Source organism: Dendropsophus ebraccatus, chromosome 1 (assembly GCF_027789765.1).
Source record: "Dendropsophus ebraccatus isolate aDenEbr1 chromosome 1, aDenEbr1.pat, whole genome shotgun sequence".
NCBI lineage: Eukaryota > Metazoa > Chordata > Amphibia > Anura > Hylidae > Dendropsophus > Dendropsophus ebraccatus.
This window is the reverse complement of record NC_091454.1, coordinates 72,147,245-72,159,312: the sequence shown is the minus strand read 5'-3', so window position 1 is coordinate 72,159,312 and position 12,068 is coordinate 72,147,245. Positions and strand designations below refer to the sequence as shown.

At 43.1% G+C, this 12,068-nt stretch overlaps 1 protein-coding gene across 2 annotated transcripts in view; it reads left to right on the top strand.

The window, feature by feature from the left end:
• Window positions 1-12,068, top strand: part of TSPAN17 (tetraspanin 17) — a 59,224-nt gene that overhangs the window by 27,832 nt on the left and 19,324 nt on the right. For both annotated transcript variants that reach the window (XM_069972742.1, XM_069972736.1), the window contains exon 2: window positions 7,265-7,315. In XM_069972742.1, the coding sequence (XP_069828843.1) occupies window positions 7,265-7,315 (51 nt within the window). The remainder of the gene's footprint in view (window positions 1-7,264; window positions 7,316-12,068) is intronic.

Genomic DNA, 12,068 nt, shown 5'->3' with positions numbered 1-12,068 from the left:
ACATACAGTATGGCGGTGTTACTAGTTGTGCTGTAAAAACCATGGCCTTTTCTGGGATTGGTCAAAAGTCTGATCAATACTGAGTGAGTGATCTCAGAGACATCATGCCTGCAGTTAGCTGGACTATGAGCTGTGTATGACCTAGAGGTGAACTATCCAGCGTCTGCCCAGTTTAACCCCTTGGTGACTACTGTAAATGTGGAGCAGATGTGAGCTCTGAGACTATGGAGCAGAAGCCGCTGCCGCTCGCCATCAGTGACACCATTGGAGTTGCCTTGGATGCTGGTCACTTGGTATATAACCGGATAACATAGGCAGGGAGGGGGGTTTATGTCATAACCTTCAATAGGAAGTATATGTTGGAAAATCTTTCCTTTGTATCACTCCAACAAAAGGCTCAAAAGTAACGTGAGTGGAACTCCTCCTAACAAGCACTCTGTATGTAATCCAGGAAAACTCCTTCCATAACCAGCTGGATCCCCGGAGGGGACAGGAGTACGATTTGTGATAGGAAGACCTGTGTAGACGATTCCTGGCCAGGATTTAGTAGTACTCTGATCTCACCCCATCCCCCTTGTGCAGTTCACCTGAGAAGTATACTGATGGTTTCCTATTCTTCTGACCCATCACGTGTTATATGCGGCTGTACGTGGAGCCCCTTGTGTTCTGGCGCTGTTCTGTGTTCCTCCAGGTGTAGCACACAAGCCTTAGGCTACAACCCACTTTTTTGCAGGAGATATAAGGGGTCTCCGTGGTTACTGCATGGGAGGACATTTGTTTCTATGGTAACCAACTCAGTCGCCGTGGGAAATCTCCCACTATCCACAGCTCTGACTTTCCCTTGTGTGAAACAGGCTTTATAGCTTGTGTGCTCTCCCCTCCTCCATCTCCTGTAACACTACCATGTCCAGGACAATGTCATACATGGATTGTTCCTCCCCTCCTCCCCCTCCTACAAGCAGCTCTATGGCTGCAATCCCCCTCTTGTCAGGTTTTCTTCTTCTCTATATTGTCTGTGTGTCATAGAGAAATGCTCCACAAGAGCCTGAGGAGTGCTCTGGAGGGGATCATGGACACAGAGTAATATTGTGGATGTTCACGTGTGAGACACTGGAGCGTCAGTGACTTCAGAGATAGTAAATCACAGCTGGAAAAACAAACTCCCCGATAGATACTAGGAAATGGGATGTTGATGTAAGGCTGAGAATATAGCAAGTGGCTGTCAGTGAGATGGGCCCTGCAGGGACTGCCCGGGAGATTAGATTGTGAGCTGTGCTGGGACTGATGCCTATTCTGTATGTGTAATCCTTAGTGGTGTGTGCTCTAAAAGACACGGTTTTCCTGTCTACAGAACTATAGACTAGCTGCTTATATAGGTGGATGCAGTTCCTTGACTGGCCTGTGGGAGGTCATGTTTGTCCAGTGTCGGACTGGCTACTTGGGGCCCACCAGGGAAAATGATCCTGGGGGCCCACCAATGAAGAACCATTGGTGCTGACCCAATTCTATGCTGATTGATCCGTGTCCACAACTAGTCAAACTACAACTCTCAGAATGCCCTACACTTATGAAGCTCTCAGGGTATACTGGAAGTTGTAGTTCCAGAGAGGAGAATCCTTTAACAACCGAAGATCCATCAATAAATCTACAGCACCAGATATTAGGGGATTTTCTATTCAGATATACTACAACTCCCACCATATCCTGAGGACTGTGTGCTGTCAGTAAATGCTGGGAGTTGTAGTGTTTGCAGCTGTTGTAGTAGGAGGATCCTGGGTGCATTGTACACTGGATGCTGAGTGGGAGACCAGAATACACAGAATAGTTCTGTGGTGGCTGAGTGTATGGAAGTGACCCCAGCACTAATAGCACTAATAGGGGATAGAACAAAAAAAAAATTACACACACACACATATTTTACATATATATAATCTTGTTGCTATATTATGACCATACAGTCACACTGTTACTGACCAAATAAAAAAAAAAAAAGACCAATGTTATTACCAATGTACTACTCCAATACAGCAATGTAGTGCTGGCCTATACAAGCATATATGTATCCTGTTTGTAGGCTGCATGGTACATATATGCTTGTATAGGCCAGCACTACATTGCTGTATGTACACACACACACACATATATATATATATATATATATATATATATATATATATATATATATATATATATATATATATATATATATCTATATCGGCCAGCACTACATTGCTGTATGTACCTGTATATACACACCCTGCAGAGTCAGTCACACATACACATACATACCCTCTGCACCCCACACACATTATGCCTGTATACACACCCTGCAGGGTCAGTCACACATACACATACATACCCTCTGCACCCCACACACATTATGCCTGTATACACACCCTGCAGGGTCAGTCACACATACACATATATACACTGCATCCCCACACCCTATACCTATATACACACCCTGCAGGGTCAGTCACATGCACACATATATACCCTCTGCACCCACACACATTATACCTATATACACACCCTACAGAGTCAGTCACACATATACACACTGCACCCCCACACACTATTATATTTATATACAAACACTGCACCCCACACACTATTATATACATATACACACACTGCACCCCACACATTATTATATACATATACACACACTGCACCCCACACACTATTATATACATATACACACACTGCACCCCACACATTATTATATACATATACACACACTGCACCCCACACACTATTATATACATATACACACACTGCACCCCACACACTATTATATCCATATACACACACTGCACCCCACACACTATTATATCTATATACACACACTGCACCCCACACACTATTATATACATATACACACACTGCACCCCACACACTATTATATACATATACACACACTGCACCCCACACACTATTATATACATATACACACACTGCACCCCACACACTATTATATCCATATACACACACTGCACCCCACACACTATTATATCCATATATACACACTGCACCCCCACACACTATTATATTTATATACAAACACTGCACCCCACACACTATTATATACATATACACACACTGCACCCCACACATTATTATATACATATACACACACTGCACCCCACACACTATTATATACATATACACACACTGCACCCCACACATTATTATATACATATACACACACTGCACCCCACACACTATTATATACATATACACACACTGCACCCCACACACTATTATATACATATACACACACTGCACCCCACACACTATTATATCTATATACACACACTGCACCCCACACACTATTATATACATATACACACACTGCACCCCACACACTATTATATCCATATACACACACTGCACCCCACACACTATTATATCCATATACACACACTGCACCCCACACACTATTATATCCATATACACACACTGCACACCACACACTATTATATCCATATACACACTGCACACCACACACTATTATATCCATATATACACACTGCACCCCACACACTATTATATCTATATACACACACTGCACCCACATACTATTATATCTATATACACACTGCACCCCACACACTATTATATCTATATACACACACTGCACCCCACACACTATTATATCCATATACACACACTGCACCCCACACACTATTATATCCATATACACACACTGCACCCCACACACTATTATATCCATATACACACACTGCACCCCACACACTATATCTATATACACACACTGCACCCCACACACTATATCTATATACACACTGCACCCCACACACTATTATATCTATATACACACACTGCACCCCACACACTATTATATACATATACACACACTGCACCCCACACACTATTATATACATATACACACACTGCACCCCACACACTATTATATACATATACACACACTGCACCCACATACTATTATATACATATATACACACTGCACACCACACACTATTATATACATATACACACACTGCACCCCACACACTATTATATCCATATACACACACTGCACCCCACACACTATTATATCCATATACACACACTGCACCCCACACACTATTATATCCATATACACACACTGCACCCCACACACTATTATATCCATATACACACACTGCACACCACACACTATTATATCCATATACACACTGCACACCACACACTATTATATCCATATATACACACTGCACCCCACACACTATTATATCTATATACACACACTGCACCCACATACTATTATATCTATATACACACACTGCACCCCACACACTATTATATACATATACACACACTGTACCCCACACACTATATCTATATACACACACTGCACCCCACACACTATATCTATATACACACACTGCACCCCACACACTATTATATCCATATACACACACTGCGGAGTCAGTCACACATCACACATACAGTATAGTCACCCTGCACCTCCCATTACCACTATACCTGTGGAGCTTTTTCTCTTCAGGCCCCAGGACAGCAGAGGAGGGAGGGGGAGCTGACTGACCTCTGCCTGACTGTTCAGCAGCCACATCTGACCCCCTGGACGCTGCTGATAAGATCTTCTTTCCCTTCTGTCCCAGCAGGAGGCTGGTGAGGAGAAGAGCAGCCAGGGCTCCTGTCACAGCTGCAGCCTCCTGCTCCTGCACATCCCGACAACAGCATCTATGGCAGGGTGAGGAGGACCAGCGTGCAGGGGCCCACTGAGGGCCCTAGGAGAGCTGCCCACGGATCTGCCTGTATCAGGGGGCCCTGGAACGTGCTGTCATCTGGCTGGAAAACATCAGCCAGGGCCCAGTCAGATGACAGCAGCACACACCTAAGGCTGCTCTACCTAACGCTGCTCTGCAGGGGCCCACCAACAAGCAGGGAGGGGGAGGGGCCCACCGGGGAAACCCCCGGCTCCCCGGTGGCCCAGTCCGAGCCTGTGTTTGTCTGATGTCTCGGTGATGTGGTGGAACAGGAGGAGCAGTGCCAGGGCCCTTCAAAATGACGACGACTTGTCAGAAACAGACTCCATGAGGGTGGTATAAAGGGACCGACATCCACAAGTTGGTGGTGTTCTTACAGCCCAACACCGTGCAGGGCCACCATGTTTGGCAGATTCAACAATTGTGTTCTGTGCCCTTCACGGATGAAAGCAGGTTCACATTGAGCACATGTGACGGACGTGACGAGTCTGTCATACCGTGGATAACGTTCTGCTGCCTGCAACATCCTCCATCATGACCGGTTACGCAGTGGGTCAGTAATGGTGTGGGGTGGCATTTCTTTTGAGGTCTGCACAGCCCTCCATGTGCCCGCTAGAGGTAGCTTGACTGCCATTAGGTACCGAGGTGAGATCCTCAGACCCCTTGTGAGACCATATACTGGTGCGGTTGGGCCCTGGGTTTTGTTCTCATGCAGTTCATTACTAGGCCTCGTGTGGCTGGAGTGTGTCAGCAGTTCCTGCATGATGAAGGCATTGAAGCTATGGACTGGCCCGCCCATTCTCACTGAGCACATCTGGAACATCCTGTCTGGCTCTATCCACCAACGTCACCTTGTTCCACAGATGACAGAACATCCTCCACCTCATCCAGAGCATGCCCAGGCATTGTAGGGAGGTCATACAGGCGGACGCCTCACATACTACTCCTGTAATTTGACTTTCCACTTTGATTTTGAGTATCATTCAAAATCCAGACACCTATGGGATATTAGTTTTAAAGCTCTCAGCACATTTCACTATGTAGTCAATAAAGACTGGTAGCTGGAATGTTTCATTTATGGAGATCGAGGATGTGGTGTTTTAGTTTCCCCTTTATGTTTTTGAGCTATGGGCCTTATTACACTGCCCAACCTGTCAGATCAGTGCTTGCTTCCTCCTTGTTCCCTGCTCGCTGTCTGTGCTATTACACATACAGACGACACGGGGGCGGCGGGGGTGGGGTGGTACGGTTTGTCGCAGGGATCTGCAGGTGGGCCATAGAAATGATTACATGGAGCATCTCAGCTGATGGTTGCCTTTGAACGTGAGCTATTACACATAGCGATGAATCTTTCTATTGACTTCCATTTTATTCTTATTTTTATTTTTTTTTAAAAAGCAGATCAAAGCTTTATATCTCTTTTACATGTACGTATTAAAACAGATGCCCACAAATACATCATTTTTTTGCAGTAGGGGGAAAAGTGGCCATGTTTTTGTAACTCTGGATAACCCCTTTAATGAGAGGTGCCTGATCAGGTTATTATTGTGATCTATGCAGTTTTTGCAACTCCAAAGTTAGATCAGAGCTGGTTTGTTCTAGAGAATGGTGTAGGTCCCAGAGGTGTAATCCACCATCCTTTTGGATGTACCATCAATGTTTAAAGAGGTATTGCCATCTCAGAGGCTTGGTGTGCTCTCTTTAATTATTGGTGTGCTCTCTTTAATTATTGATTTAAAAATCGCCCCCCCCTTTCTCCTCAAAAACAAAAGAAAGCTTATATTGCCCATACTATTTTCTCAACTGTTTATATATTTTAGTATATAGCATAGTATGTTGTTGGGGCAGTATAAGGTTCTCTGTCTTTCCCGGACATATTTTTTGAGTGGTTTGCTCTAGTGCTCTCCTTTCCATATCTAACTTTTTCACCGGACCATGGTTTTACTTTCCCCTTTCACAGTAATCATTGGCTTTTTTTCCCCCCCACATGAACCTGGTCCGATGGGGACTGATGCAGGGGACTTAGAATCTACATCATAGCGAACCTTAATAAAATATCAACTAGAAAAACCTTTTCAGTATGTGTAATAAAGCCATTATTAACCATTCCTGTGCTGCACTGATAAGAAGCAAACAATGTTTTCAGTGCTAGCTCTGATTTCCTTGGACAACTGTGTATTTAAAAAAAGCTAAAATCCTGAGAATGTGATAGTGTTGTGGGAGTAAATTCTTTGTGCGTTGCTGAATAATGTTCTGTGTGAAAACTATAGCCTTTTGTTCCCTAAAGGTTGGGTCTTACCATGCTATTCTTTACTCTAAGTAAACCGGCACTAACCTTTTTTAAAGTTCTTTTTAGAACCTGTGCTTTTGTGAGTTGGTAACATTGTATCTGTTAGAAATATAAATGAAATGAATATGGAGAAAAAAATTAAATTATATAATTTGTCTGCAACTTGTCCATTTATACCTTGTGACTAATGTTCTCTATCTCTCTTATTTCATTGCAGTTGTTGGGGGCCGCTTTCCTGGCTATTGGCTTATGGGCATGGGCAGAAAAGGTAAACCTTTTTACGCTTTCAACAAGAAATCGCCTCGGCACTACTTGCACTGAGCTAAGGGGTAGTGTGAACTGCCGCTAGTACACCTGCATTCTGGTGGTGCTCAATTATCCAGTACAGTCTATGCATAAGATAATGGCTTCCAACAAGTGGTTAAAGATGAGGTGCCCACCAATCCGTGGATAATAAGCAGTAGGTTTCAGTACATAGCAGGTAACAAGAACGCAGATGAGTGAACTGGCGACAGCCTGTTTTGCACGCTGGTGTGGGTGCTTCCTCTAGACCTCATCTTTAACCACTTGTTAGAAGCTAGTATATAGTATATTGGTGTTTTTTTTTCTAACGTGTTTCCTGACAACTTTTTTCACGTTATGGGGGCTGCAGTCTTGCCTGAGCTATGTTAAAGAGGGTTTCTGGTTAAAATAGACTGCATAGAGATTCTCCGGACAGGTCATCTGTCACTGATGAGCGAAGTGCAGGCAATGGTACCAGTCAGCTGTTCGGCGCCTACGCTACACTGAGAACATGTGGAAAGCAGTTGGCCTGTTCACTGTGCAGTGGCCAAGCTTGGTTACTACAGCTCAGCAGCTGTTCACTGGATTGGGAGCTGAGCTGCAGTTACAGGTCGCCACAGCTACACAGCAGAGCCAACTGCTTCAGGCCCCATTCACTGCTGATTAACAGGGCACTGGGTGTTGGCACCTTGCAGATAAGTAAATGATGACCTATCCTGAGGATAGCGCATCAGTCTGTTTTACCCCCAGAAATGCCCTTTAATAGAATTTATGGAGAAGCTATACACCAAGCCCTATAGACCATAGGACACAATAGTCAGGATCTGTCCCATTTGGATGAATAAGAAAGGGGGAAGATGAGTTGTGAGCTACAGCGTTTTTGTACCTCCCAATATAAATACACTGGTGTTATATTGCTGGGAAATGATCTGTACGGAATAAGAAGTAAAGTGATCAGAATTGAAACTGCAGTTAATAAGGGGGTTATTGACTGAAACACCTTACATATTACAGAGTAGGAACACACCTTGTGTTTTACTAAGTAGCAGAGAAGCTATTCTTAACTGTTTATGGTAGGTAGTTCTCATACAACACAGAGGGCATAAAATGGCATCTGGTTTTATTATGTGAAAATACAAACCTGTGGCTTTTTCTATTGAGAAGGTCCATACAGACCATTGTTATTGGCAGCCTGAGCACATTCATATCTGAAAATAAACAAATATTCTATCCCATACTAAACATAAAATACCAGGGGTCTTCCTTAGGGTATGTTCACTCTGAATCCCGCCTGCCACAGTGTCCCACAGTATTTCTATGGGAGGGCTTGCGCACCTTCGCTCCTGCCGCAGTCCACGGAAAGAATTGACATGAGCTCTCCACCACGAGATTCCGCCGATTTTACTCAGTGTGAACATACAGAGTGTGTGTTTTTTTTTTTTTTTTTGTCTGTACCAAGATTTGTTGCTCAGTTAGGTACAACTTCATATCTCATCTTTGGGCAATGTCAATAGTATGCTTCAGGATACCAGAAAATAGTTTTCCGACATATACTGCAGTATGTCCTTAACTTTAATGGACTGGATGTAGCCTAGCCTGCTAGTCACTACATTCAGTCTGCTTCCTGAATGTGTACAACCTGAAAGCACAGTTGACTGTTCTTTTGAACCCCCCTTAAAAAAATAAATAAAAAATAAAATAAACGTGTTTGGGGAAAACAGTTGCTGGTAGGCTTAAGGCCCTATTCCACGGAACAATTATCGTCCGTATTCGGCCGATATCGGCCGCTACGGACGATAATCGTCCCGTGGAATAGAGTGCAACGATCAACCGACATCGTTCATATAGGAGCGTCGGCAGCAGACGCTGCTATATCCTATGGGCTGCCCGGACGATCAACGATCACCCGGGCAGCCCCCCGCAGCTCCCCACCGCCCCTCCCGCACTCACCCGCTCGCTGCAGCCGCGTTGAATAGCGGCGGCAGCGAGCGGGGAACGAGGAGCAAACGAGCACTGAGAGCGCTCGTTTGCTCCTCTAAACGACCCGTGTAATAGGCCCTTTAATGTGCTCTTTGTCATTAGGGCTACCGTGGTTTGCAGTAGCTTTTGGACAGAATTCCAGTTTATACTGGAGTACTGTACTATATCTAGTAGCTACTGTAGATGTGAGTGGGCCTTACGATAGTTATTTTAATGTGGCAGAATTCTTCTATTTTTATATTTCTTCCTCCGCTTAACCAGCATCTTTTAATAACCTCCTCTGTGTGTTTGTGGATCCTCTGATTAGAAATGGGTTTCATTAGCTACAATTAACCTCATCCTCGTATTGTTTTATAGATGTAGGCTGCCAGTGGTAGAACTGTTAAGTGATCCTCCATCCAGCTCATCACATTAGCCGCATGCTGTGGACCTGGTGTTCTGTGCGATTTATTGCTGCAGTTTCTGACAGTACATGTCTTAAACTGTGCAAGATGCATTAAAGATGTGAGACCAGGCTGAAGAACTTAATGTTATTACAGATTCATTATGTGCTGCTTATGGGGATTGAGGTTATAAAAACATTGTTCTGTGATACAATTAAGCTGGATTACAATTCCAGGATATTGTCAGATGAAAAAACATGCACAGTGTTCCCTGTGAATGTAGAGTAATTCTAGCAAAATAAGTACATTGGTTTCTCTAGAGGACTTGATGCCTTTTAGTTCCATTCTTTCATTGGAATTTAAATTAAGGAATGGAAAAAATAAAAATGTGAGGATGGCTGACAAATAATCCTTGTAAATCTATGTATTGTGATAGCTAAATGTGAAGTGTCTGTCTAGCGTTGAATAGTACTGTGGATGTTTTAGCCATTATGAGGACTACCCCACATTAATTACCTGGTTCTTGTGCCTGCAGCCCTTTAATGTCGTTAGATTTGACAGCTCTCCAGGTGCTTGCACTCTGAGTTGTCGCAGGATCGGACTGTTATACCAACAGCCCAACCCTGTTCTGTGACGGGACTGAAATAATCAGTTTCTCTGTCACTGAGAGCCCTGGACACAGTGCTTATATCTAGTGCTGTGCTCCTGAATGGAGAAGCCAAAGGTTCAGCATTTGGGCAGCTGCTGGGGAAGAGAAAACCAGATCCTGTGTCTAAGGGCCCTTTTACACAGAAAGATTATCTGACAGATTATCTGCCAAAGATTTGAAGCCAAAACCAGGAACAGACTATAAACAGATCAGGTCATAAAGGAAAGCCTGAGATTTCTCCTTTTTTTTTTTCAAATCCAGTCCTGGCTTTGGCTTCAAATCTTTGGCAGATAATCTGTCAGATAATCTTTCTGTGTAAAAAAGCCCTTACCATTAGATCATGGTCATCAGTGATCTGTATAGAGCTGTAACAGCTGGGAACACACAGACAAAAAGGTAAGAAATATAATTCAATCCCACATGTTTTGCAGAACACAGAACTGTTTTGCGATGCCATTAACACGTTACATACATTCTGCTTTGTTACAAAAATGGCCCCATCCCCATTTTTGCTAAACTTTTACACTGCCTGGCTGTTATAACTCCTTTGCACAGGCTGCATATAAAGTCAAGGCAGAGTAATACCATTAAAGTGAAAATAGGGCCCTTGTTGGTGCTATAGTGACATCATACATTATACAGTGTACACATTTGGCTATTACTATGTATGGGAGAGCTAGAGGATTAGTTGTGGGGTAAGTATTAATGAACAGAATTTCATCATTATGTGGGAAAAAAATCTGGAAATTTTTTTATTCCTTTTTTTTTTTTTTTTTTTTACTGCCCTCAATAAAAAAAGAAAGAAATTAAAAATAAACTACAAAAGACATTAATACCTGCCTCATACACCTTCAATAACTATCATCCAGTCTTCAGTTATGTTTCCCATCCTTCCTTTCCTCTCTCTGTATAAAGGGGTCGGCTGTGATTTTCCTTCACATACACCTTAGATTGACTGTTGTCTAAGGTGTTTGGGGACCAGTAGACTGTCTAGTCAAAGTTTACATTTGACAGATGATTAGATTTTTGGCTCTTCCTTAAATGTTAGGCTAGGTTCAAACCTGCATTTGGCCTTAAGCCTCCATTTCATGTCTCAATTTTGGCCTGCCAAAAAAAAAAAAAAAATGGCTGACTGGCAAATGGACGTTGATTTCAGTGAGGGAAGGTGGTTCATTCGAAGGGACTTGATGGAAACCGAGCATGACTGATGCAAAGTGATCTAAGTAAAAAACAAAGACTTAAAGTGATCAGTTTTTATTTTCTCTTCTCCGTTTCCGAAGCTGGAAAGCAAAACAGAATTGAGTCAAACACAGATTTTTTTTTATTTAAAATTTCCCTTGGGGGCGCACACTACTTCCTGTAGTGTCTGTATAAGCAGTACAGCACAGGGTGTGTGCCTCATTGCAGCTGCAAATATTGGAAGTCAGATGTTAAAACTATTAACCATCAATTGATCTGCCTTTCTTTGTACCCTTGTCTAGGTTTTCTTTTGGTGAAAGCATATTTTTCATTTTGAAAGAACCACCTTTAAAAAAATGTGCAGATCAGCTTTTTGATAAACGTCTTTTTGGTTGGCATTTCTTATTTTTTCATAGAAAAAAAAACTGGGACTGTCAGTCTGCTGTTTCTCGAGTGGCTAGTGTGAAAAACACATTCTCCCCCCCCCCCCCCCCAATTCCCCGTTTGTGGCTAGACACACACTCACTCACTCACTCTCACACTCAACA